This window comes from Amblyraja radiata, chromosome 14 (assembly GCF_010909765.2).
Source record: "Amblyraja radiata isolate CabotCenter1 chromosome 14, sAmbRad1.1.pri, whole genome shotgun sequence".
Taxonomy (NCBI): domain Eukaryota; kingdom Metazoa; phylum Chordata; class Chondrichthyes; order Rajiformes; family Rajidae; genus Amblyraja; species Amblyraja radiata.
The window spans coordinates 18103492-18125874 of NC_045969.1; the positions used below are offsets into that span (position 1 = coordinate 18103492).

Genomic DNA, 22383 nt, shown 5'->3' on the forward strand with positions numbered 1-22383 from the left:
TCCTATTCATCCAATCCCAAATTACTCGTAAAGTGCAGGTGGATCTTTGCACAATATCTTCCAGACGAGTTTTCGTTCTGGACACAGTTATACCTTGTGATATTACCAAAATCTCCTTGAACTGTTCAACAGACTTATCTGAGAATGGTTGTTAAAAGGAGATAAAGCATCGATACACAGAATTCATAACGGAAAGGTGACTTAAAACACTTGCTCTGGCAAAGTTACACTTTTTCTTTGAATATGTCTGTTAACTTGACCTGAAAATAGTTGTCACTCTTGTGATTGTTAAGGATCAATAGCATAAATGACTGAGTAAGTGGAATCTATAGGGCAGGCTTTGGTGCTTGTAAATTTTGTTGATGGTGACACCATCTATCCACTTTCAAATGTGAAACTTGACCAGTGATTTTGGTAGCTCCAGTTTGGTCGCCCAACTTCCTGGTACTCAGCATGAACCTTGAAACCACCAAAAATGGTGACAATGGTGAATCATATCCATGTGCTGAAATGAAGATTTCAATATGTCTGTCAGCCACACCCTTTTATTCTCTCCTACATATTTTCATGTGCGGACTGACGGTTGAGATGCTTCATTATGGTTTGTTGTTCCTATGACATTCATTACAGGGCAGCTGGTAGTGTTGCTGCCTCACAGCGCCAGAGATCCAAGTCCGATCATGACCTCGGGTACTGTCTGTGCGGAGTTTCCACCTTCTCCTTGTGACCACATGGGTTTCCTCCGAGTGTTCCTGTTTCCTCCCACATCCAAAAGGCGTGCAGGTTTGCAGGTTGATTGGGCTCTGTAAATTGCCTCTATTGCGAAAGCAATAAGAAAGTGGGATAACATAGACCTAGTGTGAACAGGTGATCGATGGTTGGTGTGGACTCAATGGGTTTCCATGCTGTATCTCTGAACAATAATCTAAAATATGGAACAGCATTGATAGCCGTCTGGTGCTGTCCCTCAGAATGCCGATTTGTTATGTCGCTCTTGGTTCTACCTTCTGAGCACTCACAAATATGCACACGTTTGCGCTTTTAAAAAATGGATACATTCTCAAGTCTCACACAATTGTGTTGCTTGCTGATCTGTGGGAGGGCTGGATGAATGGTAGGATGTGGGGCTTAGGAGCTTCGGTCATTTTCACTAAATATCTTTTTGTTTTGTTCTGCTCTTTATGCCTCAAAGTATTAAATTCCAATTTACCTTGCCATGACGGTATCCTCAATTGAAATTAATTTCTTGCCAGCAAATAAATAGATTTTAGGCAAATAACATTTTCTAGGTGTGTATTTTCATTTTCACAGCTGAAATGCTAGTACATGAAATACAGAAATAAAATTGCACCTTGGCAAAGGGGTAGAACCATAATAGCCAATTTCATCTGAAACTGCTGAATGAAAATGCCAATGTTACAGATTTATTCTTGGTTCCAACATAGTAACTTTTTCCAACCAGTAATCCAACAACTGATTACATTGCTGCTAGGAGGTATTGGGTATATATTTTTAGTTTAAAAAAAAAGAACATACCTGAGAGGGAGTTACTGAGGTAAATCTTGTATCTCAGAGAATTACACAGAACAATGCCAACAAATTTCCTGTAACGTGTCCGTTTAACAAATCGCTTCCCTTGACATTCTGAATATGAATCGAATTTGAATTTGTACTGAGTCCAGATCGCATCTTTCCCTATTAAATCAAGCGAAAACCATCAGAATAAAAATTGTGCGGTTTTCTTTAAATAGTTCAACATGTGGAATTATTAATCACTTGCTATGGTCTGTGGTCTATTTGCACAACCGATTATAAGGAATGCTCCAGCTCAAAATCTTCAGCAATAAACTCAGTTATAACACTTTTCTCCCACATAACTAATGACCATCCCTAAATAATCTACCTGTAGGTTGCTAAGACATTCCTACAGCCTCTATCAAATGTTACTTCTTGTGCAGGTGCTAGGATGCATAAATGTAGAGAAATTTTAATTTCACAGTTTTTCTCTTTCTGGGCTCCCCTTCCCCACATTATGTAAAAAGTTGTTAAATGCAGCTGTCAAAACTTAAACCAGCTGTGGACTCTGAAAACACATTAAGCTGACGTTTTAAGATTCATTAAATTATTTTTTTTAACTCGTCTCTAAACCCAGACCAATAATAATCATTATTATACATTTTTGCCCCAAACAACAACTTTATTAAGATGGTCCTTTAACATTAGTTTCTAATGTTAAAAAAAATTGCAACAGACATAAATGTAAGTGAACGTTCAATATTATGTTCACCAAAAGTATGAGGTTTAAGCTACAATTTATGTAGACACACAGGTTGGAGGGTTCAAAATGGTGGCTCTTGGCTCATTAAATGGTTGCCTTGCGAAAATTTACTACTCTCAATTGTCCCATGTTACTTCCTTTTTAAAAAACCCCATCAGTTTAGTACAATCTGGCCTTTCCATTACAAATCCTAAATCAACCTCGTTAATGACGATCATTGCTGCCCACAGAATGTTTCCAATAATTTCCCACCACCCATGTCAACCATGTTAGACCTATAATTACTTGGCCTGTCCATTATTTAAACAAAAATACCATATGTGTAATCTTCCAGTTGTCCTGGACTGTGCCTGTAGCCAGATGGTTGGAAAATGATAGTCAGGGCATGCACTGTTTCTTCATTTGCTTTCAACAAGAACAAATGGCTCATTTTATCCAGGCTCTGGCAATTCATCACTTTTAAAGTAACCACATTATATTCTCTAATCCTTTTAAACATTTGTCATAGTTCACACTCTTCCCACTTATGTCATTGTCTGTATCATCCCTATCTTCTGTGATGACAGAATCAAAGCATTCATTTTGAGCTCTGTATATGACTTTTGACATCATGTTCTCCCCATGGATATTCTCAAGGGGAGGGAGAGAAACCAGAAGTTGTTGCGCATGTTGGTGCTAATGACATATGTAGGAAAATGGTTGAGGTTCTACGAAGTGAATACAGAGAGTTAGACAAAAGATTAAAAAGCAAGACCTCCAGGGAAGTGATCTCCGGATTACTCATGGTGCCATGCGGTGGGGGGGGGGGGGGGGGCCAATGCAGGAATGAGGCAGGTGAGAGGCTGTAAGTCGCTATGAGGAGTGATGAATGCAAGTTCAGTGGACAGGATAAGCAAGAGCAGAGCAGGGAGCAAGGAAGGACTGTTGGATTGAATTGCATTTATTTTACTGCGATTGGGATGTTGTAATTCTTACTGCAACCTGGCTTAGAGAGGGTCTGGCCGCTTAATGTTCCAGACTACACGTGTTACAGGCAAGATTGTGGCGGGGAAAAAGAGTTGGGGGCGTTGCTTCATTGATTTAATTCAGTGGTAACCTGAAATGATGTTATTGATGGATTGTCCAGATTGTATGGGTGTGGCTGAAAAATAAAAAAGGGCTGATCACCTTGTTGGGAGTATACTACAGGCCCCCCACGTAGTCAAAGAGCATTAGAAGTACAAATATGCTAGGAGATTGCAGGCAGCTGAGTGACTATTAGGGCTATTTTAACTTTCCCAATATAAACTGGGACTATCAATAGTGCCAAGAGCTTAAACAGGATGGAATATGTCAAATGTGTTCAGGAATGTTTTTTCAGGTAATATGTAGAGGGCTCTATAAGGGAGAGGGCAAAGCTTTATCCACTCTTAGAAAATTGGGAAGGACAATTGACTGTCATTTGTGTCAAGTGTCATTTATCCATGATTGTTGTGCTGCCAATCCTGCCTACCTTTGAGCCATGTTACTGTAGAGGCCACAATAGACCATTGCTTTTTATTTTCCATAGGAGCACTGCTGAACACCTTCCCCCCCCCCCCCCCCCCCCCCCCCCCATTATCGTAGGTTGTCTCCTCTGCTTACAGACCCTTTACTTAACCTCTGCTTTTTGCAGCCTGTTAACTATCTCAAGCAATTCCTTTTTTCTCCTTTGCCCCAAATTTCAAACTGAACTGTATGAGATCATTGTTACCAAACAAACTGTACATTATGGGCAAGCCTGGACTTCTGATCCTAGATTGTTGAACCAAAACTGCATGGAACAACATTTTAGAAACTCTGTAATTAGGGAAATATTTACTTTAGTCATTATTGTAATCCTGCCTTTATGGCTGTGGCTGACATCATCACAATGAAATGCCGAGGAACAAAAAAACATAACAATTTATGGAGACCGAGGAAAAGGCGAATTAAAAATAAACAGTCACATTTTCATTTAGACAAAATCGCTTTAAAATCCTCGAATCATCTCAATTATACCAAAGAAGATGATATAAATGATTACGTTTGAGCTACAGCTGTCAATAACCAAGAGATAGGAGTAACTTGATTTTGTATAACCTATCACTGTACTGAATAAAACAAATATTGGATTGTTAATGTTTATGTGTTAATGTCCACTTGCCCCTGTGAACTCTCTAAGCTAAGCTAAGCTAACTACATCTAACCAAACTATAATATTACATGCTGTATACACGCTTGGTTCCACTTTTTTACTGAACTCAACATAAACATATAACAATGTCATTTATGTTCATCTTCCCCTCTTTCATCAGAGAAACACACTACAAAGGGAACTGGTGTAATTACCTGGTATGTATTCACTTACGCTGGGGTCCGCTAAGAGGGGAGGGGAAAGGAATTAAAAAAATGTTAGCAAATGAAATTACTACACCTAGGCATTTTAAACAGTGTAAAACAATTTCAATTTTGAAAGTATTAGAATAGTGCCTTTAAATTGCCCAAGTAATATAAAGTGCTGAAGTAGTAATACCAATTTATATATTGATAATAATGATATAGAAATTTGTATTACTACCTATGTGCAGTTAGTGTCATGGTCTTTTATTAAAAATAAAATTGTTGACTTTTCATTTAGTGTTTTTCCCTTCAAATTTACCCTTCCTTGGTAAGGTTTGAGCCAAAATTTCACTCTAATGATCTATCCACTCTGGTACTCCAGCTCTCCTACCTCATGTAGTTCTGATTTTCATTGCCAATATATATTTTGGTGGGATATTATAGTCTTAATTATTTTTTTAACATCATGTGCACTGGCGGTCAGAGAAATCCAAAGAGTGACTACAGGGGTCAGAAGATTGCTTGCAGGATAACTGCACAATGGGCACAATGAAGTTTGGTCTCTGACTTTTAACATGGCGCTATTACACATTTTCTAATTAATTAGCAACTGTTACATTCTTAACAATTTTCTCTAACATTTCTGAGTTCTAGCCAGATTTGGATATTACTTAACTTCAATTGTTAATGAATGTTATGTCAAACCAGGGCTGGACTTGCACAGTAAATGATAGAGACCTGGAGAGTGTTGTAGAAATGAGAGATCTGGGAGTACAGATGCATGGTTCCCTAAAAGTAGTGAGTCGGTGGACAGTGTTGTGAAGAAGGCATTTGGCAAGCATACCTTGATTGGGAAAGGTATTGTACAAAGATTGAGACATTATGATGGAGTTGCACAAGTTGCTGGCAAGACCACACTTGGATTACTGTGTGGAGTTCTGGTCGCCCAGCTATAGGAAGGATGTTGTTAAGTTGGAAAGCAGAAGAGATTCACCGGGTTTGCAGGCTTGAGTTACTGAAAGTGGTTGGATAGACTGGAACTTTTTTCTTTGGAGCGCAGGAGGCTGAGTGGTGGCCTTATTGAGGTATACAAGATCTTGACAGGGCAAGGATGTGAGCTCTCACGGACTTTTTCTTAGGGTAGCAGATTCAAAAACTAGGACATAGGCTTGTGAGAGGGGAGAGATTTAAGAGGGGCAACTTCTTCACTCAGAGGGTAGTTTGTGTATGGAATCACCCGCCAGAGGAAACTATGGAAGTGGCCACAATTAAGACATTTAATGGACATTTGGAAGTATATATGGATAGGAATTAGAGGGATGTGGACCAAATGCAGGCTAATGGGTCTAACCCAATATGGTTAGCATCGACAAGGTGAGTTGAAGGGGCCTGTTTTCATGCAGTACAACTCTGAAAATAAATATGAATTGTGCTGTATAACAAATAAAAAGGAGAACATAAATAGGTAAAATCACCAATCCTAAGGTGTGGGGACAAGGTTTAAAAGAGATTTGCAAGGCAAATTTTTTTTTTACACAGAGGGTCGAGAGCGTCTCTAATGCGCTTGCGGGGACAGTGGTGGAGACAGATATATAGGTGGCATTTAAGAGACTTGAATAAGCACATGGATATGCAGGGAATGGAGAGAAATGGATTATGTACAGGCAGATAAGACAGCATGTTTGGCCAAATTTACATGTTGTGCTTTATTGTATGTTCTATAGAATAATTTCTGCAAAAAAAATCAACTGATATAATGTGCCTTTGGCATTATATTATTATTTTTTTAATTATTAACTATCTTTGATTTTCTTCTGGAAATTGCATACTTTCCAAGTACATACCAGAATGAAAGCTAGGAACTAACGTTTTTCATTACAATGTACTTTAAAATCTGTGATGGCATATTTTGCAGAGAATAAACATTGTGTACATTTAGGCTCATATTTAAGATTGATACCATTAAGTCAGCTACTAAAATGGGGTAGAAAGCTTTCTCTTAATCCTATTACCTGTATTTCAAATTGATTTTGCTGCAAAAGGCAGCAAGACAGGATTTAAATATGCAAACTTTGTTCAAATGATTTCACTGGACCTCATTTGATACAGGTTAACAGTGAAGCCATCATGGACATCTTTCCAACAAATACTGGAGGAGCTCAGCGAGTTGAGCAGCACCTGTGGGTGGAAAGGACTGGTCGATGTTTCAGGTGAAAAATCACACCCATGAATGGTCGACCCAAAACATCAACCATTCCTTCCCACCCACCGATGTTGCTCAGCCCGACGAGTTCCTTCAGCCAGTTGTTTGTTGTTACAGATTCTACCATCTGCAGTTCCAGCTCAATCTGATGTAACATGGATGCTTCTTAATACTCCTGTTTGACCAAGTATTTAGTCTTATCCTCACATGTCCTTTGAATCATGGCTAGCTATTTTTTTCTTTGAGTGCACTCGTATGATTTTACTGTGTTAAAGGTGCAAAATAAATATTGATTTAGTTGCTGTTCGTACACTTTGCTAAAGATCACGGATGAAGTATTGAAGGGTTGCCAGCAGACATAGAATCAGAAACAATTCAGAAATGGTGCAGACAGAATTAAAAATAAGCGCAGCCCACATTGAAATATTATCTGTGGTACTTCATAACTCTCACAGTGCAAAGCATTCAGGAATGTTGGAGCATAAAATCTTTGGTTAAGGATGGTCCTTTTTTATTTTCCACCAGTGTTCCATTGTTTAGCTAATAATATCAAAATAAATTCCTTGCTGGAAATACTTATGGTTGAAAACGTTTATTGTGGAAGGAAACTATAACAGCATTACAGATGGTTTTAGTTTGGCTGCACTTTATCCAAGTTCCTCAAGATAGATTCCCCCTTCCACTATGTCTCCTCTTGTCATTCCCAAAGGCACATTGTCCCCGTGTCTATATGCCACTTGCTACATTATTGTAATACAATTAACTATGCAGCATAGATATCATTAAAATTCAGTGGTAAGAAAATAACTTCAATAGGCAAGGGAATGTTGATCTGTACCGCAGTAGGACTGGAATGAGTTATAACAATTTATAGCTCTGATCACAACCCATCTGGAATTGCATTCAGTTCTACACAATGCGCATCAATTAGGATACATTGATCTGGGGTGGGGATGTGGGAGAAAGTGGACTGCATCATAGATTTAGAAACATAGAAAATAGGTGCAGGAGTAGGCCATTCGGCCCTTCGAGCCTGCACAACCATTCAATATGATCATTTGCCAGCATCTGATCTAAATTAAATGGATTAATTGTAAGAGGACATTTTAGGATCCAGATTTCTATTTGCTCCATAATAGTAAATTAAGTGGTGATAAAATTGACATTGATTATAGAAAGGGGGAAGTCTTTTAGGACCGAGATGAGAAAAGCATTTTTCACACAGAGAGTGGTGAATCTCTGGAATTCTCTGCCACAGAAGGTAGTTGAGGTCAGTTCATTGGCTATATTTACGAGGGAGTTAGATGTGGCCCTTGTGGCTAAGGGGATCAGGGGGTATGGAGAGAAGGCAGGTTGGATGATCATATTGAATGGCGGTGCAGGCTCGAAGGGCCGAATGGCCTACTCCTGCACCTATGTTTCTAAATGATCGTGTCGACAGACAGATGTTATTTCCCATGATGGGTAACTCTAGAACAAAGGGATCTTAAAATTAGAGCGAAGCCTTTCAAGGGTGCTGCAAAAAATATTTCTTCCCAGGATGAATATAGTAGTCATCTCTCATTCTACTCTTCCACTGCCCATCCCTGCAACCTAAATCTATCAATTATAGATTTCAGAATCAAAATTCATATTTTTCATGAGGGCTGCTAAATAAAAGGTTAAGTAATCAAGAGTTAAGAGACAGATCAGCTATGATCTAACTCAATGATGAACTTGTTCAAGGCATTAAGTGGTCTCTTCAACCTTCCGAAATATTCACTTACCGGATTCTGTAACAAAAGGAACTGGGTCACTGGGTGGGCCTCTGCCATGCACATTTGTGGGCGTCACGGAAAATGAATAACTGTTAAATATAGTAAGGTCAGCACATAAATTAGCATGTTTAACAAATAATTAGTTTGTTCTTATTTAACAGCAACTCTCACTCGACTCAACCTTTCAGAACAACAAAAGTGCATATGGATTTGCCTTCAAGTTGTATTTTTCAGGCAATTCAGACAGAAAGTTTACATCATAACTCAAATCCAATGCAAAGACAGATAGCCTGTACAAAACTCGAAAAATTGCTTGAAAAAATTTCAGCCAAATGAGCCGATTGTCCACAGGTCAGGCAATAAAACAAAAACCAATGAAATCAAATTTGCTTCAATCTGGCCTGGGTTTGCTGTAAACCGATATTCCTGAAATCAAACAGGTGCCATTGGATTGCTTGAATCATGAAGGATATTTGATTCTACAGCAAACTTATTCAGAAATGGGCTTCTAATTCTATAACTTCCAGCAGAAGCATGAAAGCTGTTGATGTTAAAAGATGCATTGATTTTAATGAGCAAAATACAAGTAACATCTTGAGAACTGGCCTGTTGGTACTGCATTATGAGGTATTCTGGAAACAACTCGTAGATTCAGTCAGAATTTTTCATTTGTACCCTATGTTTTTTTGTATTTTTAAAAACATTTTTAGTGTGTGCTAAAAGTTTGTGTAAATGTTCTCTGGTTTGTTTTATGTGGGTGGAGGGGGATGGGTCGGGGGATTTTTTTTTTTCAGTTTCTTACCTTGCCGGAGATGCGATTAATGTTTGGATCGCATTCTCCGGTTGCTTTGCGGCCTACCATCAATGGAGTTGGAGGCCTCCTCGGTCTGACCTTGGGCCCCACCATAGGGCATGGATTTACATTGGAGTCAATCCCTTGCCTGGATTTGCACCAACCACGGCCCGACTTGGCAAATGAAATTCCTCGTATGTTGCAAAACATACTTGGCTAATAAAATTTATTGTGATTGTGATAGTGATGACTTAAATCCCATAATTTTAAGATGGAGATTGACAGATTCATGTTTAGAAGCGCTAGAAGGCAGGATGATGGGGTTGAGAGGGAGCCATGATTGAATGGCAGAGTAGACTTGATGGGCCAAATGGAATTCTGCTCCTTGAATTATTTACAACAATCAATCTTTAATTCTAATATTTAATGCCCATGAGGAAACAAAATAATCTCTAGGTTAGTAGAACTGCATTTTGTCTGATTTGTAGAGCTTCCTGTTTAAGAATATTAATTTTCTTGATGCACAATTATGTTCAGACATGGGTACAGCTGGCACCCAGGAAAAACAGAATTCTACCCGCTCAACAATGTTAATCCACTTATTTACCAGCTATAGGAGCCATTCATGCTTAGACTAGTTACTGTTAACATATTTTATCTAGATATTTCTTGCAGAATTATTTTGAACGCTTGGAGGTGGGCTTTTGATACGTCGATGAACGTTACATATAGCGAAACTACAGGGAGTGGTCAAATCAGACTGGAGTGGGCACGGGAGAAAGAGTACAGTTTTTTTATCAGATCAGATAGTAACAACGGAAAGCTAAAATTTGTATATGAATAAAGAGGATCTGGTATGTTCACTGGAAAGAACGACTAGAGGATTCGTTTTTGTCATCATCTGCGCAAGGTCCTCCCTGCCTGTGTAGTAACGGCATTGAAAAGTTTGAAATTGCTATTACAGCAGCTGTAAGGCCCAATATTTCCTTGTTCATTAATAATTGTTTTACGTGAAATCTGACATTGAAATTGAAATATGAAAAATAGTGAGCAATTTAAATCAGCGATCACATAAAAGTTGGGAAGATTTCCTTTTGTAGTTTGCTTAGTAGAGCAAAACTATAAATATGTTCTTTTGAACCAAAAAATGACACAGCACCAAAGGAGCACATTTAACCTACCGAGCTGATTTTGAAAGAGCTTTCCAATTGAACATACTTCCCTGCTCTTTATAATCCTGTGGATTTATTCAATGAGTTATTCAATTCCTCTTTAAATCTTTTGTAATCTACTTCCAGACCATAACTCACTTTTTAAGAAGTCATTCATGTCATTTGCAATTCTTCTATCAAGTAACATAAATCCATTTTCTTTAGTTACTAATCCTTTCACAATGATGTACTTCCCTCGTATTTCGCTTGGATAGCTTACAGCCCAATGGTAGGAACATTGAATTCTCCAATTTCAAGTTATAACCCCCAACCCGCCTCTCTTTCTTTTCTTTTCTCCCCCCTCCCCCTCCCCCCGTTGGTGGACACTCATTTCTCTCACACACCCCAATCTCCCCATCCCCTGCTCCTTTCCCCCTCCTTTGTACACTCAACTCCCATTCCGAGTCCATTTCCTTTTCACCTTAAGCCTTTGTCACTTGCTCTGCCGGACCCACTGAATTCCTCCAACACTGTGGTTTACTCAAGTACTTCCCTCTGATTGTACTATTAAAATACTTTGTGATTCTGAATAAATTTATCAACATTCCCTAACTTTTCAAAATATAAAATCAAGACAAACTACTGTCACCTTTTCTGCAAGGAACACAAAAGGTACCTTGTTCTGACAAGTGATTTATGAAGTGTGTGCTTCCATTGATAAAGAGCTGTGAAATATATTTGCAATAGACAAAGATTGTATTAATACATGTTAAAACGGTAGATAAATGGTTTAAGGAACCATCTGCTCCTATGCTATTCTTGGAATGTGTATTTACTAACAGGCCAGTACAGACATGTACACCTGTATTGATTTAACCTTTTTTCCATAAGGATAGCACACCGTACCTATGTAGGGTGTCCTGATTTCAAACATTGTCTCATTTTCACAGACTAACCCAACAATCAGAGACTAGTTGATGGGGCAAAAAATGTGTTTAAAACTCTAAAAATAATGCTGAGTGTTTAAAGTTACTTTAAAATTAAGTATAGCAATACTGTCTACAATTTCTGTGTGTCTTGAACCTATCAGGAAATTTATCTCCTCATGTTTTCAGCAGGAAACCTCTCCCAAGCACTTTATTACAGTCAATTATTATTATTTATTAATTATTGCCAGCAACTAAATGTTAATAGAACACTCCATATGAAATGTAGAAAACTAAGCCCTGAGAATAATATTTACTGCATGTGTAATTATTTCTTAATAACTTATTTAATACACCCACAATTACATCAATATGCAACATTTGTGTTGCCATTAAACCTCATCCTCCTTGCTCTGACAAACCGAAGCTATTTATGCTATTTAAAGGTCAACACTTAAAAACTGCATTCCCACTAACATATATTTCTCCTAAGGTTGCAAATAGAAGATGAGGTTAGGATGATGGACCTTAACAGTTCCTGGACTCAATTCCATTTCAGGATCTCTGCCACTTTCAGAGTTTGCTGCTTTCTGTCACATTAGGGGTGGTCACCTCAATTCCATTCTCAATTGCTTTTTCTTCAGTCTACAGAAACACAATATATTCCCCTACAAAATAGGTAATCCAATGTGCAGGCATTCAGAGAGCTCGCTGGCAATATTCTATCAGGGAGAAGCTAGCTCTGACCTGGTGTGAATCTGTTGTTTGAAAAATGCCTCCTGAATGGGACTATTCTCCAGTTTGTCCAGAAACTATGACACCTTGTGAAGTACTATTCCACCCCCTTCCCATCATTTCAGCATCCATCCATTCAAAATCATAACTCCGCTTTGCCTGAAGAGTGTTCTAGTACGGTGGAGTGTCCCAAAGACAATTGGCTGCAAAGGAAAACACCTGATATACTACAGCCTGACAAATATGAAATATTGCGACACATCAGTTTCAACACGGTGAATCTAGTAATAGTGCTGTCCTGTAAATCTTACAAATTAAGTTCTTGCTTTTCATCTGACTTTGGGGCAGTTTGGGCCAGTCTTTGGTTGGTGTGGGCAAGTTGGGCCGATGGGCCTGTTTCTACACTGTATGACATTTTCACAAACAGTGTTAGAAATTACCTGATCAAAAAAGGGTGTGGAGCAGATTCTAGGTTAGTATCTCTCTGGAGTTAGATTAGTAGTCTAAATTTACCGATTTTGATTAGTTAATTCTCAGATTTTGTTATATTAGCACTAGCGAAGGTGTGCTAACAAGTTCTACAGTGTTTGATCAGCCATGAAGGGCCTGGCTCGAAGGGCCAATTGGCCAACTCCTGCACCTATTGTCTATTGTTTCCAAAACGAAGCGGAAATATGTTAGTGGCTGAGAGATAAAACAAACCCAAATTGTTTAATTATTCTTGAATCCATTTGTGCTTGAATTATATTTGGGTAAAGATAAAAATATCCTAAACAATCCTTTAGTTGACAAATGTCAGCACTTTAGATTAAATCTCATGTAAATGACAGATGGCTTGTTTGCATAAATGTTGGAAGAACAAGTCAGCTGCTGAACTACATTGGTAACCAGAATGGTGTGTGGCACATACAGTAAATATTACTCTCAGGACACAGTTTCCTACATGTCATGTGGAATGTGCTATTAATGTCCATAAATTCTTGTTCCTTCTGACACACTCATCAGCAATTTTGTCAAAAATCTATTAGCTACTTATGCTTCCTGTGAAGTTGTAGTCACCTGAAATAAAACATGCCACTGATTGCATATAGGGAATTCAGTGAGGATGTGACAAAATAATAACCCCAATATTTTGCAATAGAACAGCAAATGCACCTTAAAAACAAATATTGGCTGTGAAGTACTTTGGGGCTCGCTAAGTGTCTGCTCTGCTCCAATGTAAGATTATTGTCTAATGCCTGTTTCTTTCACTATCGTTACATTTTTGCATATCATTCATTTGTTCTATATTTCTCTACATCATTGTCTATATCTCTCATTTCCCTTTCCCCTGACTAGTCTGAAGAAGGGTCTCGATCTAAAACATCACCCATTCCTTCTCTTCAGAGATGCTGCTTGTCCCGCTGAGTTACTCCAGCATTTTGTGTCTATCTTCAGTTTGAACCAGCATCTGCAGTTCCTTCCGACACATGATTGTATAATGTTTGATAACGAATACTGTTGAACGTGAATCATGGGGATAATCATCAAATTCGGATGAGTATATTACACTTTCAAATTAAATGGCTGTTTTGTTTTACTTGACATCTAATGCAATGTGAAATTCAACTGGGTTAAATGTGATTACATTGTGGAAACATTAAAACTTTATGGCAGTGAAACCTTTGGACTAATGATCCACTGGCTCAAACCTTTTGTTTAAATCGTCCGACTGTGAATGGCTGCAGTCGACCCACTACTAATTTAAGTAGTTCCCTTTTTTAGACAATTTTATGTCTAAAATACTTTCACTTTGGCATTGTGCATAACAGCAACCATTTCTACTTGCTCCCAGCAGACCACAATGGGTGGCAAAGCTACTTGAGAGGAAAAATAAATAAACTGACTTTCTTTCTGAGGCACATAAACTCAGAAACAAACTGCTGTCCTTTTATGGCCACATTCTTTATTAGCATATAGTCAAGGGAGAACTCAGTCTACACCCTAGTCTAGAAAGAGTAATAGCAATTTTGACCCATCAGCAGGTTTTCCTGTTCTCCCTGCAAAAAAGCCAGATAGAAGCTAGTTTGGAACCAGTAATGGCAACTATAACGACTTTGTGGTTGGCCTACTTTTGATTGCTTTCATCACAGACTACATCTGGTAAGACTGGTCCCAATTACTCGTCCATCGGAAAAACCAAATCCAACGACTGTGTCAATGAAAATGTTGTTCATATGACTGTTTAAATATCGTGTCATCACAAAGGTTCTATTTAAAGTGCTGCCAGGATAAAATTATCCTAATCTGAAAAGGATGCAAGTCATTACGAGTTCAAAGGGCAACTGAAGTGTTACCGTGAGGAACCTCATCCAGGAAACGGCCTCAGTGTTGGAAGCCTTCATCGTAACTACCACTGACAGTGATTGGTTTATAAGTCTGTAAGGCCTTCACATGTTGCGACAGAACGCTGCAAATATTCTATTAAAGAGCAGATATTTTTATCCGGGGTAGATGATTCTGCCAAATGGTTTAGATATACATCTTTTGCAGATTTCTAAGCCAAATCTGCACAGGCAATCCACTAAAGCCACCAAGAAACCATTTATTTTTCAAATCGACTTTATGGCTTGCTCTAAGTCTTTTCTCTTCATATGAAATCTTATGTTTTCAATTGTATCCATATTTTGGGATTCGCTTGCGCTGGAGAAAAATATTAATAACACATTTATTGCAATGGAACATTGGCATTAGAGGAGGGTTTTTTTAACAAGCACAATATGCATTAACTTATAGTCAGGTAGTACTTTTGGAACAAATTTAGGTTTAAATCTCAAGTGTACTAAATTTCAATCTTTAATTGATGGTCACTTTTTCATCAATATGGTATTGATGACAGTTGGGATTATTTGTAAGTTTTTTTTCTCCAAGTGTGCCTGTCTGAATTACTATTTTGATGGAAACTAGATATCAAGAATTATTTGTTATAAAATTATTAAATACCTGTCCATTTGGCATAAATGAAGTTCATATCAGCAACTTTCTGATATCTGGAGTTTGAAGCATTGCAGAGAATTAGCACACCATGAGTAACATTTATATTAAATTTATTTACGTTTACTGAATTAATCATGGATATCACTATCCGAGGCAGCAAATTGAAATATACCTAAATTATGTGTGAAGTGTGAAAATCATCAAATGATTGTACATGATATATTTATATAAAAGGCAGAGATCAGCAGCAACTAATTTAATGAGCTGAATCTTGCTTACTATTGGAGAAAGTCACTAATGTTCAACTTTATTCATCTAACTCTGAGATGTTGGTACCTTTATTATCAAATGCCTGTCTGTAAAATTACAAAGGTATTCATAAGACCATATCCATCAGTTTGTTTCACTGCTGAACTTCAGTCCAGTGGCAGAGGCTAGTTTCGCAGATTCGCTGGGAAGTTCTACAATCCTTTGCCAGACCAAAACTGGTGGAGGACTTGAGGCTGCACTGATTTCAATAAGAAGCAAAGGGCAAAGATTTAGGAAGCAAGGGAGAAGTTATGTTACTTTTGAATGGCTTAATGTTTATAACATATAATGTTCACAACATTTCTTAAATTACTGACTTCAGTTAAATTGCTTTGGAATGTCTGGGTACCTGAGAAATATATAAATAATTTAAAAAACAATTACATTTACAGAAGGTAAAGCTCCTCGTCAGCTTTTCCAGCTGACAAGAGTTGTGGAGCAGTTCAGGAGTGAAGCTCTTCACTACATTGTCGATTGATCAGTTACCTCCAACATCATGCCACTGGATTTCAGGATGTGGAGTTTTGGCCCTTTGCAACCAAACAAAATAAGTGCGGGCATTGGTCAGTGAATAGGGTGGTAAACCAAGCCAATGAGCCCTGAACCTCTAAAGGTTTTGAAGGGAGTTACTGCACACGCTTAAAACAGTGTGGACTGATAAAACAAGGTCCTTCACTTGTTCAAAGGAAAGCATTTTATTTCATTCTTCACGTTTAAATTATAATGTTTTATTCTTTATTGTTTACTGTATATCGTGTTGGTACTTGCAAGCAAAGCACCAAAGCAAATTCCTTGTATGTATACATACTTGGCTAATGAAATTTATTCAATTCAATAAAATCACTGGTATTTTAGCTCAAACAATGTTTTGGTGTCCAATTACATTTTAGTAACCTTCCTCTCAGCTGTGATCTGCTTTCTATCCAAGAGCTTCTTCCAAATCCATACTTCAACTGATCACCAGGAATCCAATGAAATAATCCATTGATTTGTTTTTCATAGTTGTTGAAAAGCATTTTGCTTCAACTAGGCATACTAACATAGAACATAAAACAGAATAGCACCGCAATATGTCCTTCGACCCACAATGTCTGTGCCAAAATGATGTCAGTTAAACCAAACCTTCTGCCTGCTCATAATCCACATCTTTTCATTCCTTGCTTATCCAAGTGCCAATCTAAAATCCTCTTAAATTACACTGTTATATCTGTCTCCACCATCACCCCTGGCACTCACCATTCTGTGTATAAAACTTGCTTTTAAATGTTGTCCCTCTATGCCCTCTATTCTTTGACATTTCTGCACTTGGAAAATTATTCTGACAGTCTACCCTATCTATGCCTCTCATATAGTTCTATCAGGTCTCCCCTCAACTTCTGAAGTTCCAAAGAAAACAATCCATGTTTGTTCAATCTCTTCTTATAGCCAATACCCTCTTATGCAGGCAGCCAGGGCCGGCCGTAGGAGTTGCGGGGCCCAATTGGGAACAATTTTGGTGAGCCCAGTTTCCCAGCCTAGGTCTGTAGATTCATAGAAATATAATTAAAGTCTATTATAGACTTTATATCTCTAGGTCACATTTGCGCTTAAAAAGTGCCTGCGAGTTAATGGACCAAAGAGATCTAATCTTTGGAACTTCAGAAGTTGAGGGGAGATACAAGTAACAAACAAAATATGTAGATCACCTCTGAAAAGTACATAGTTACAATGCCACTTGTTTTAGTGACCGTGAAATGAAAAAAAAAGTGATTTAATTAAATAGATCCTGGAGAACCAATAACCATTGGTGAAAAACCAGACCAGACTGAGAGGACTCGGAAAAATCTTTCAGGTAAAAATAATAATTTGCATAAGAGTCTGTGACAGCACAATCCTCTTTTTCTTAAAGCTGAGCCCGGAAGTTTAATCTTCAACTCTTGTAGATGCCAATTGGGGTCATAAAGTTGACATAATGAAGTCAGTCAGCCTGATCCCTATTTTAGCACAAAACTGCATCATAACCATTTTCAAACTCTATTCTAACAAAATCTATTCTAACAAGATCAAAATCTTCAGGAATTTAATGCTGACTAAACCAGCCAACTTAACATTATTTTATATATTTTCCGATCAGCCTAATTTTGCAAAGATCCACTTGCAACATTGAACATCTGTAACTGGAATATTCAGGTTAGAGACAAAGACAATATCTGACACCCAAGCTCTTGTACTCGCTAGAATTTAGAAGATTGAGGGGGGGATCTTATAAAAACTTACAAAATTCTTAAGGGGTTGGACAGGCTAGATGCAGGAAGATTATTCCCGATGTTGGGGAAGTCCAGAACAAGGGGTCACAGTTTAAGGATAACGGGGAAATCTTTTAGGACTGAGATGAGAAAATCATTTTTTACACACAGAGTGGTGAATCTGTGGAATTCTCTGCCACAGAAGGTAGTTGAGGCCAGTTCATTGGCTATATTTAAGAGGGTTAGATGTGGCCCTTGTGGCTAAAGAGATCAGGGGTATGGAGAGAAGGCAGGTACAGGATACTGAGTTGGATGATCAGCCATGATCATATTTAATGGCGGTGCAGGCTCGAAGGGACCTATTTTCTATGTTTCTATGAATAGGCCATGCCTCACAAAAATACTTCTTAATGGCAAACACAGATCACTATGAAGTCATGCATTATTATTTTTTGCCAGAAGCCTTCATCAGGCTGCATATACTTCTCACATTAGACAATAGACCATAGGTGCAGGAGTCGGGCCTTCAAGCCAGCACTGCCATTCTCTGTGATCATGGCTGATTATCCACAATCAGTATCCCATTCCATATAACCATATAACAATTTGGTTATATGGTTATATGGAATGGGATACTGATGGGATTCCTGCCTTCTCCCCATATTCCCATGACTCCGCTATCTTTAAGAGCTCTATCAAACTCTCTCTTGAAAGCATACAGAGAATTGGCCTCCACTGCCTTCTGAGGTAGTGAATTCCACAGGTTCACAACCCTCTGTGTGAAAAGATTTTTCCTCATCTCCGTTCTAAATGGCTTACCCCTTATTCTTAAAATGTGGCCCCTGGTACTGGGCTCCCCCAACATCGGGAACATGTTTCCTGCCTCTAACGTGTCCAAACCCTTAATAATTGCATACGTTTCAACAAGATCCCCTCTCATCATTCTAAATTCCAGAGTATACAAGCCCAGCCACTCCATTCTATCAACATATGACAGTCCTGTCATCCCTGGAATTAACCTTGTGAACCTACGCTGCACTCCCTCAATAGCAAGAATGTCCTTGTTCAAATTTGGAGACCAAAACCGCACACAATACTCCAGGTGTGGTCTCACCAGGGCCCTGTACAACTGCAGAAGGACCTGTTTGCTCCTATATTCAACTCCTCTTGTTATGAAGGCCAACATGCCATTCGCTTTCTTCATTGCCTGCTGTACCTGCATGCTTACTTTCAGTGGCTGATGAACAAGGAGCCCCAGATCTCTTTGTAATTCATCTTTTCCCAACGATACCATTCAGATAATAATCTGCCTTCATGCTTTTGCCACCAAAGTGGATAACCTCACATTTATCCACATTATACTGCATCTGCCATGCATCTGCCCACTCACCCAACTGCATCTTCATAGCATCCCCCTCACAGTTCACATTGCCACCCAGCTTTGTGTCATCTGCAAATTTACTAATGTTACTTTTAATCCCATCATCTAAATCATTAATGTATATTGTAAATAGCTGCGGTCCCAGCACCGAGCCTTGTGTTACCCCACTAGTCACTGCCTGCCATTCTGAAAGGGACCTGGTAATCCCTACTCTTTGTTTTCTGTCTGCCAATCAATTTTCTATCCATGTCAGCACTCTACCCCAATACCATGTGCTCTAATTTTGTCCACTAATCTCCTATGTGGTACCTTATCAAATGCTTTCTGAAAGTCCAGGCACACTACATCCACTGGCTCGCCCTTATCCATTTTCAAAGTTACATCCTCAAAAATTTCCAGATTGCAATCATTTTTGGTGACTAGATCAATGTGTAGATGAGCTAGATTCCATTTTCATGATGTTGCAAGGTCGGGCAAAGTCATATAACCATGCCACTTCAGTATTAGGTGCACATTAGTTACCATAATGAGGGGAAAATAAACTTAATCTAAAAAATGACCTGTGTAACCTTTCCCCCATATTTAGGGAATCTCAGCTCTGAAGTTCAGATAAGAACAGATCAATGGCTCAGCACATTACATTTTTTTGTGGTAATTCCATCTGTTAAAACATATGTATGTTTACATCTGCTCATGATATTACATTCATTTCTTGATATATATTCTACAACGGGTTGCCAAGTAGGATTCTAAATATTTCTGTACCTTTTGCTGATTATTCAGTGCTGCCAGATTTTTGTCAATTTTATGCGCTAAGTGTAAGTGCAATAGGTTCAGATGAACAAAGAAACAAGTCAGGGCAGACAATCCTAACCCTCGCCAAATAAATCATAAGTACTAGGAGTATGATCATTAGCTTACACTCATGGAGTGGAACAGCAAGGTTTAGTTTAGTTTGGTTTAGTTTAGAGATACAGCGCGGAAACCGGCCCCCCCCCCCCCCCCCGAGTCTTTGGTGTGTGGGAGGAAATCAAAGATCTCGACGAACAAACAAACTCCGTACAGACAGCACCCGTAGAATTTAGGAGATTGAGGGGGGATCTCATAGAAACTTACAAAATTCTTAAGGGGTTGGACAGGCTAAATGCAGGAAGATTGTTCCCGATGTTGGGGAAGTCCAGGACAAGGGGTCACAGCTTAAGGATAGAGGGGAAATCCTTTAAGACCGAGATGAGAAAACCATTTTCTACACAGAGAGTGGTGAATCTCTGGAATTCTCTGCCACAGAAGGTAGTTGAAGCCAGTTCATTGGCTATATTTAAGAGGGAGTTAGATGTGGCCCCTGTGGCTAAAGGGATCAGGAGGTATGGAGAGAAGGCAGGTACGGGATACTGAGTTGGATGATCAGCCATGATCATATTGAATGGCGGTGCAGGCTCGAAGGGCCGAATGGCCTACTCCTGCACCTATTTTCTATGTTTCTATGATTGTGAGGATAGAGTGGGATGGAGAAGCAAATGACAATGACTGGAAGTTCAGAGTTACACTGGCTAGCCAGTCAAAGAAGTTCTGCAAAATAGACTGGGTGAACAAAGTCATCGATCAGCCTAAAATGTCAACTCTCGTCCTCTTTCTCCCTCTCTCTGCAACTTGCTGAGTATTTGCAGCATTCACCGTTCCCACTCAAGACTCCAAAATAGATATTTTGTGGCTTTACCTTATTCTTCAAGCATGTACTTCTTACAGTAAGTTACATTCGACGAACATTTCTACTTCCATTGAATACGGATCATTCCTGAAAATGTAGGTTTTCACCCTTATTACCTACCAACATTAATAATATCGATAACTGCTGCTGCTTAAAAGAATCTATCCCTGGTCAAAGATGACCAAATATTATATTTGCAGGTCCATTACATGCTGCATTTTGGGGGGAAATGAAATGCAATGTTTTCTCAACTGGCTGTAACATACAGAGAACTATTTGATGCAAAAATGCAGACAGTGGAGGATAAGTTAACAATGCATTACTTGGTACTGTGAAGAATAAAAATATAGTTTTCACCTAGTGTTTGGTTTGAGATTTTCCACTGCAGTGTGGGTTTGATTGGTAACAGTAACAAGTATCTCTGTTTTGTTGTCTGGACCTTGCATTTGTGATGTAACCTCATACTCTGGAAGATGAAAATGCAAAGACATTTCAGAAGGGGAAAAACAATATAATTATTTTATGTCAAGAGTGAGGAAAATTGAAGATAAAGTTGGTTACAATTAGATTGCAAAAAGATAAGCAAATAAAATACAACATGTGATTTTCCCTGAAGATATCTTTCAGTTGAGGTAGTAAAATAATTCAGGATAAGAAATTTTCATGACACCATTTAAGAGCATGCCAATTTCCAATGGGCTATTCTTAACAGGTTCTAAAACTCCATTCAATTCATTCTACTAGGATTATGTGGCAGCTAAAGAATTTTGGACAACAACCAATTCTCTTTGCAATCTATATTAGACTTATTTTTTCTTTCCGATCTACGATGGATGAATGGTGGCCTATCCTATGAGATAGATCATGCTATATTATTCATCAAGAACAGCAAAGGAGGGCAGTGATTGTCCAGTGTCAGGGTAGAAAAAGTTCATGACAAATAATCTCCTATTAGTATGTTCCTTTTATATCTGAGATTTATTCCCGCAAAGTACATTTCTTATTGTGGAATAACTTATCTGCCATCAGTTCCAATTTGACAAAGCTTAGATAGTAACAGAAAATTTCATAATTGATCAAAACAGTCACATATATCCAGAGAGAGAAAAGCAGAAGTGGAAAAAATATTAGAAGTGGATCTCTTACCTGCAGTGTCATTTTCATTGTTCATCCAGCCAATTATGAGAAAGGTAGGACAACCTTCAACGGTCACAATTGTAACATTTGAAGGTGGATATCGTGGAACATTTAAGAATTTTGCATTTGTATTGTTTTCTTCTGGAAAATGCTTCAGTGATTCAGTAATGGAGCAGGGCATGGTTACATTTTTCAAATATATCACATGAGTGCCTTTGGAAGAGAGCAGCAGGATAATAACTAGTCAGTAATCTCTATCCAATGGAACATTCTCCTCAATTGCCACAACTATATGTCATAAATAGTTAACCACCAAGAGGAACTGTATTTCAAGAATTAGTAACACAAGGTGCTCTGAATAACACATCTTTTCCCCACAATCTTCACGATGCAACAGAAAAAATGTCACCACCTTTTTGTAAATGTGGTTTCAGAATATGGAATCCATAAGCATATTTTTGCAT

General features: G+C 38.4%; 1 protein-coding gene across 30 annotated transcripts in view; it reads right to left on the reverse strand.

The window, feature by feature from the left end:
* LOC116980442 (ABI family member 3 binding protein) overlaps window positions 1-22383 on the reverse strand; it is a 250562-nt gene that overhangs the window by 5829 nt on the left and 222350 nt on the right. For all 30 annotated transcript variants that reach the window (XM_033032679.1, XM_033032666.1, XM_033032680.1 and 27 more), the window contains 5 exons: window positions 21929-22132; window positions 21140-21248; window positions 8588-8667; window positions 4628-4657; window positions 1537-1695 (listed from right to left, as the gene is read on the reverse strand). In XM_033032679.1, coding sequence (XP_032888570.1) covers window positions 1537-1695; window positions 4628-4657; window positions 8588-8667; window positions 21140-21248; window positions 21929-22132 — 582 coding nt within the window. The remainder of the gene's footprint in view (window positions 1-1536; window positions 1696-4627; window positions 4658-8587; window positions 8668-21139; window positions 21249-21928; window positions 22133-22383) is intronic.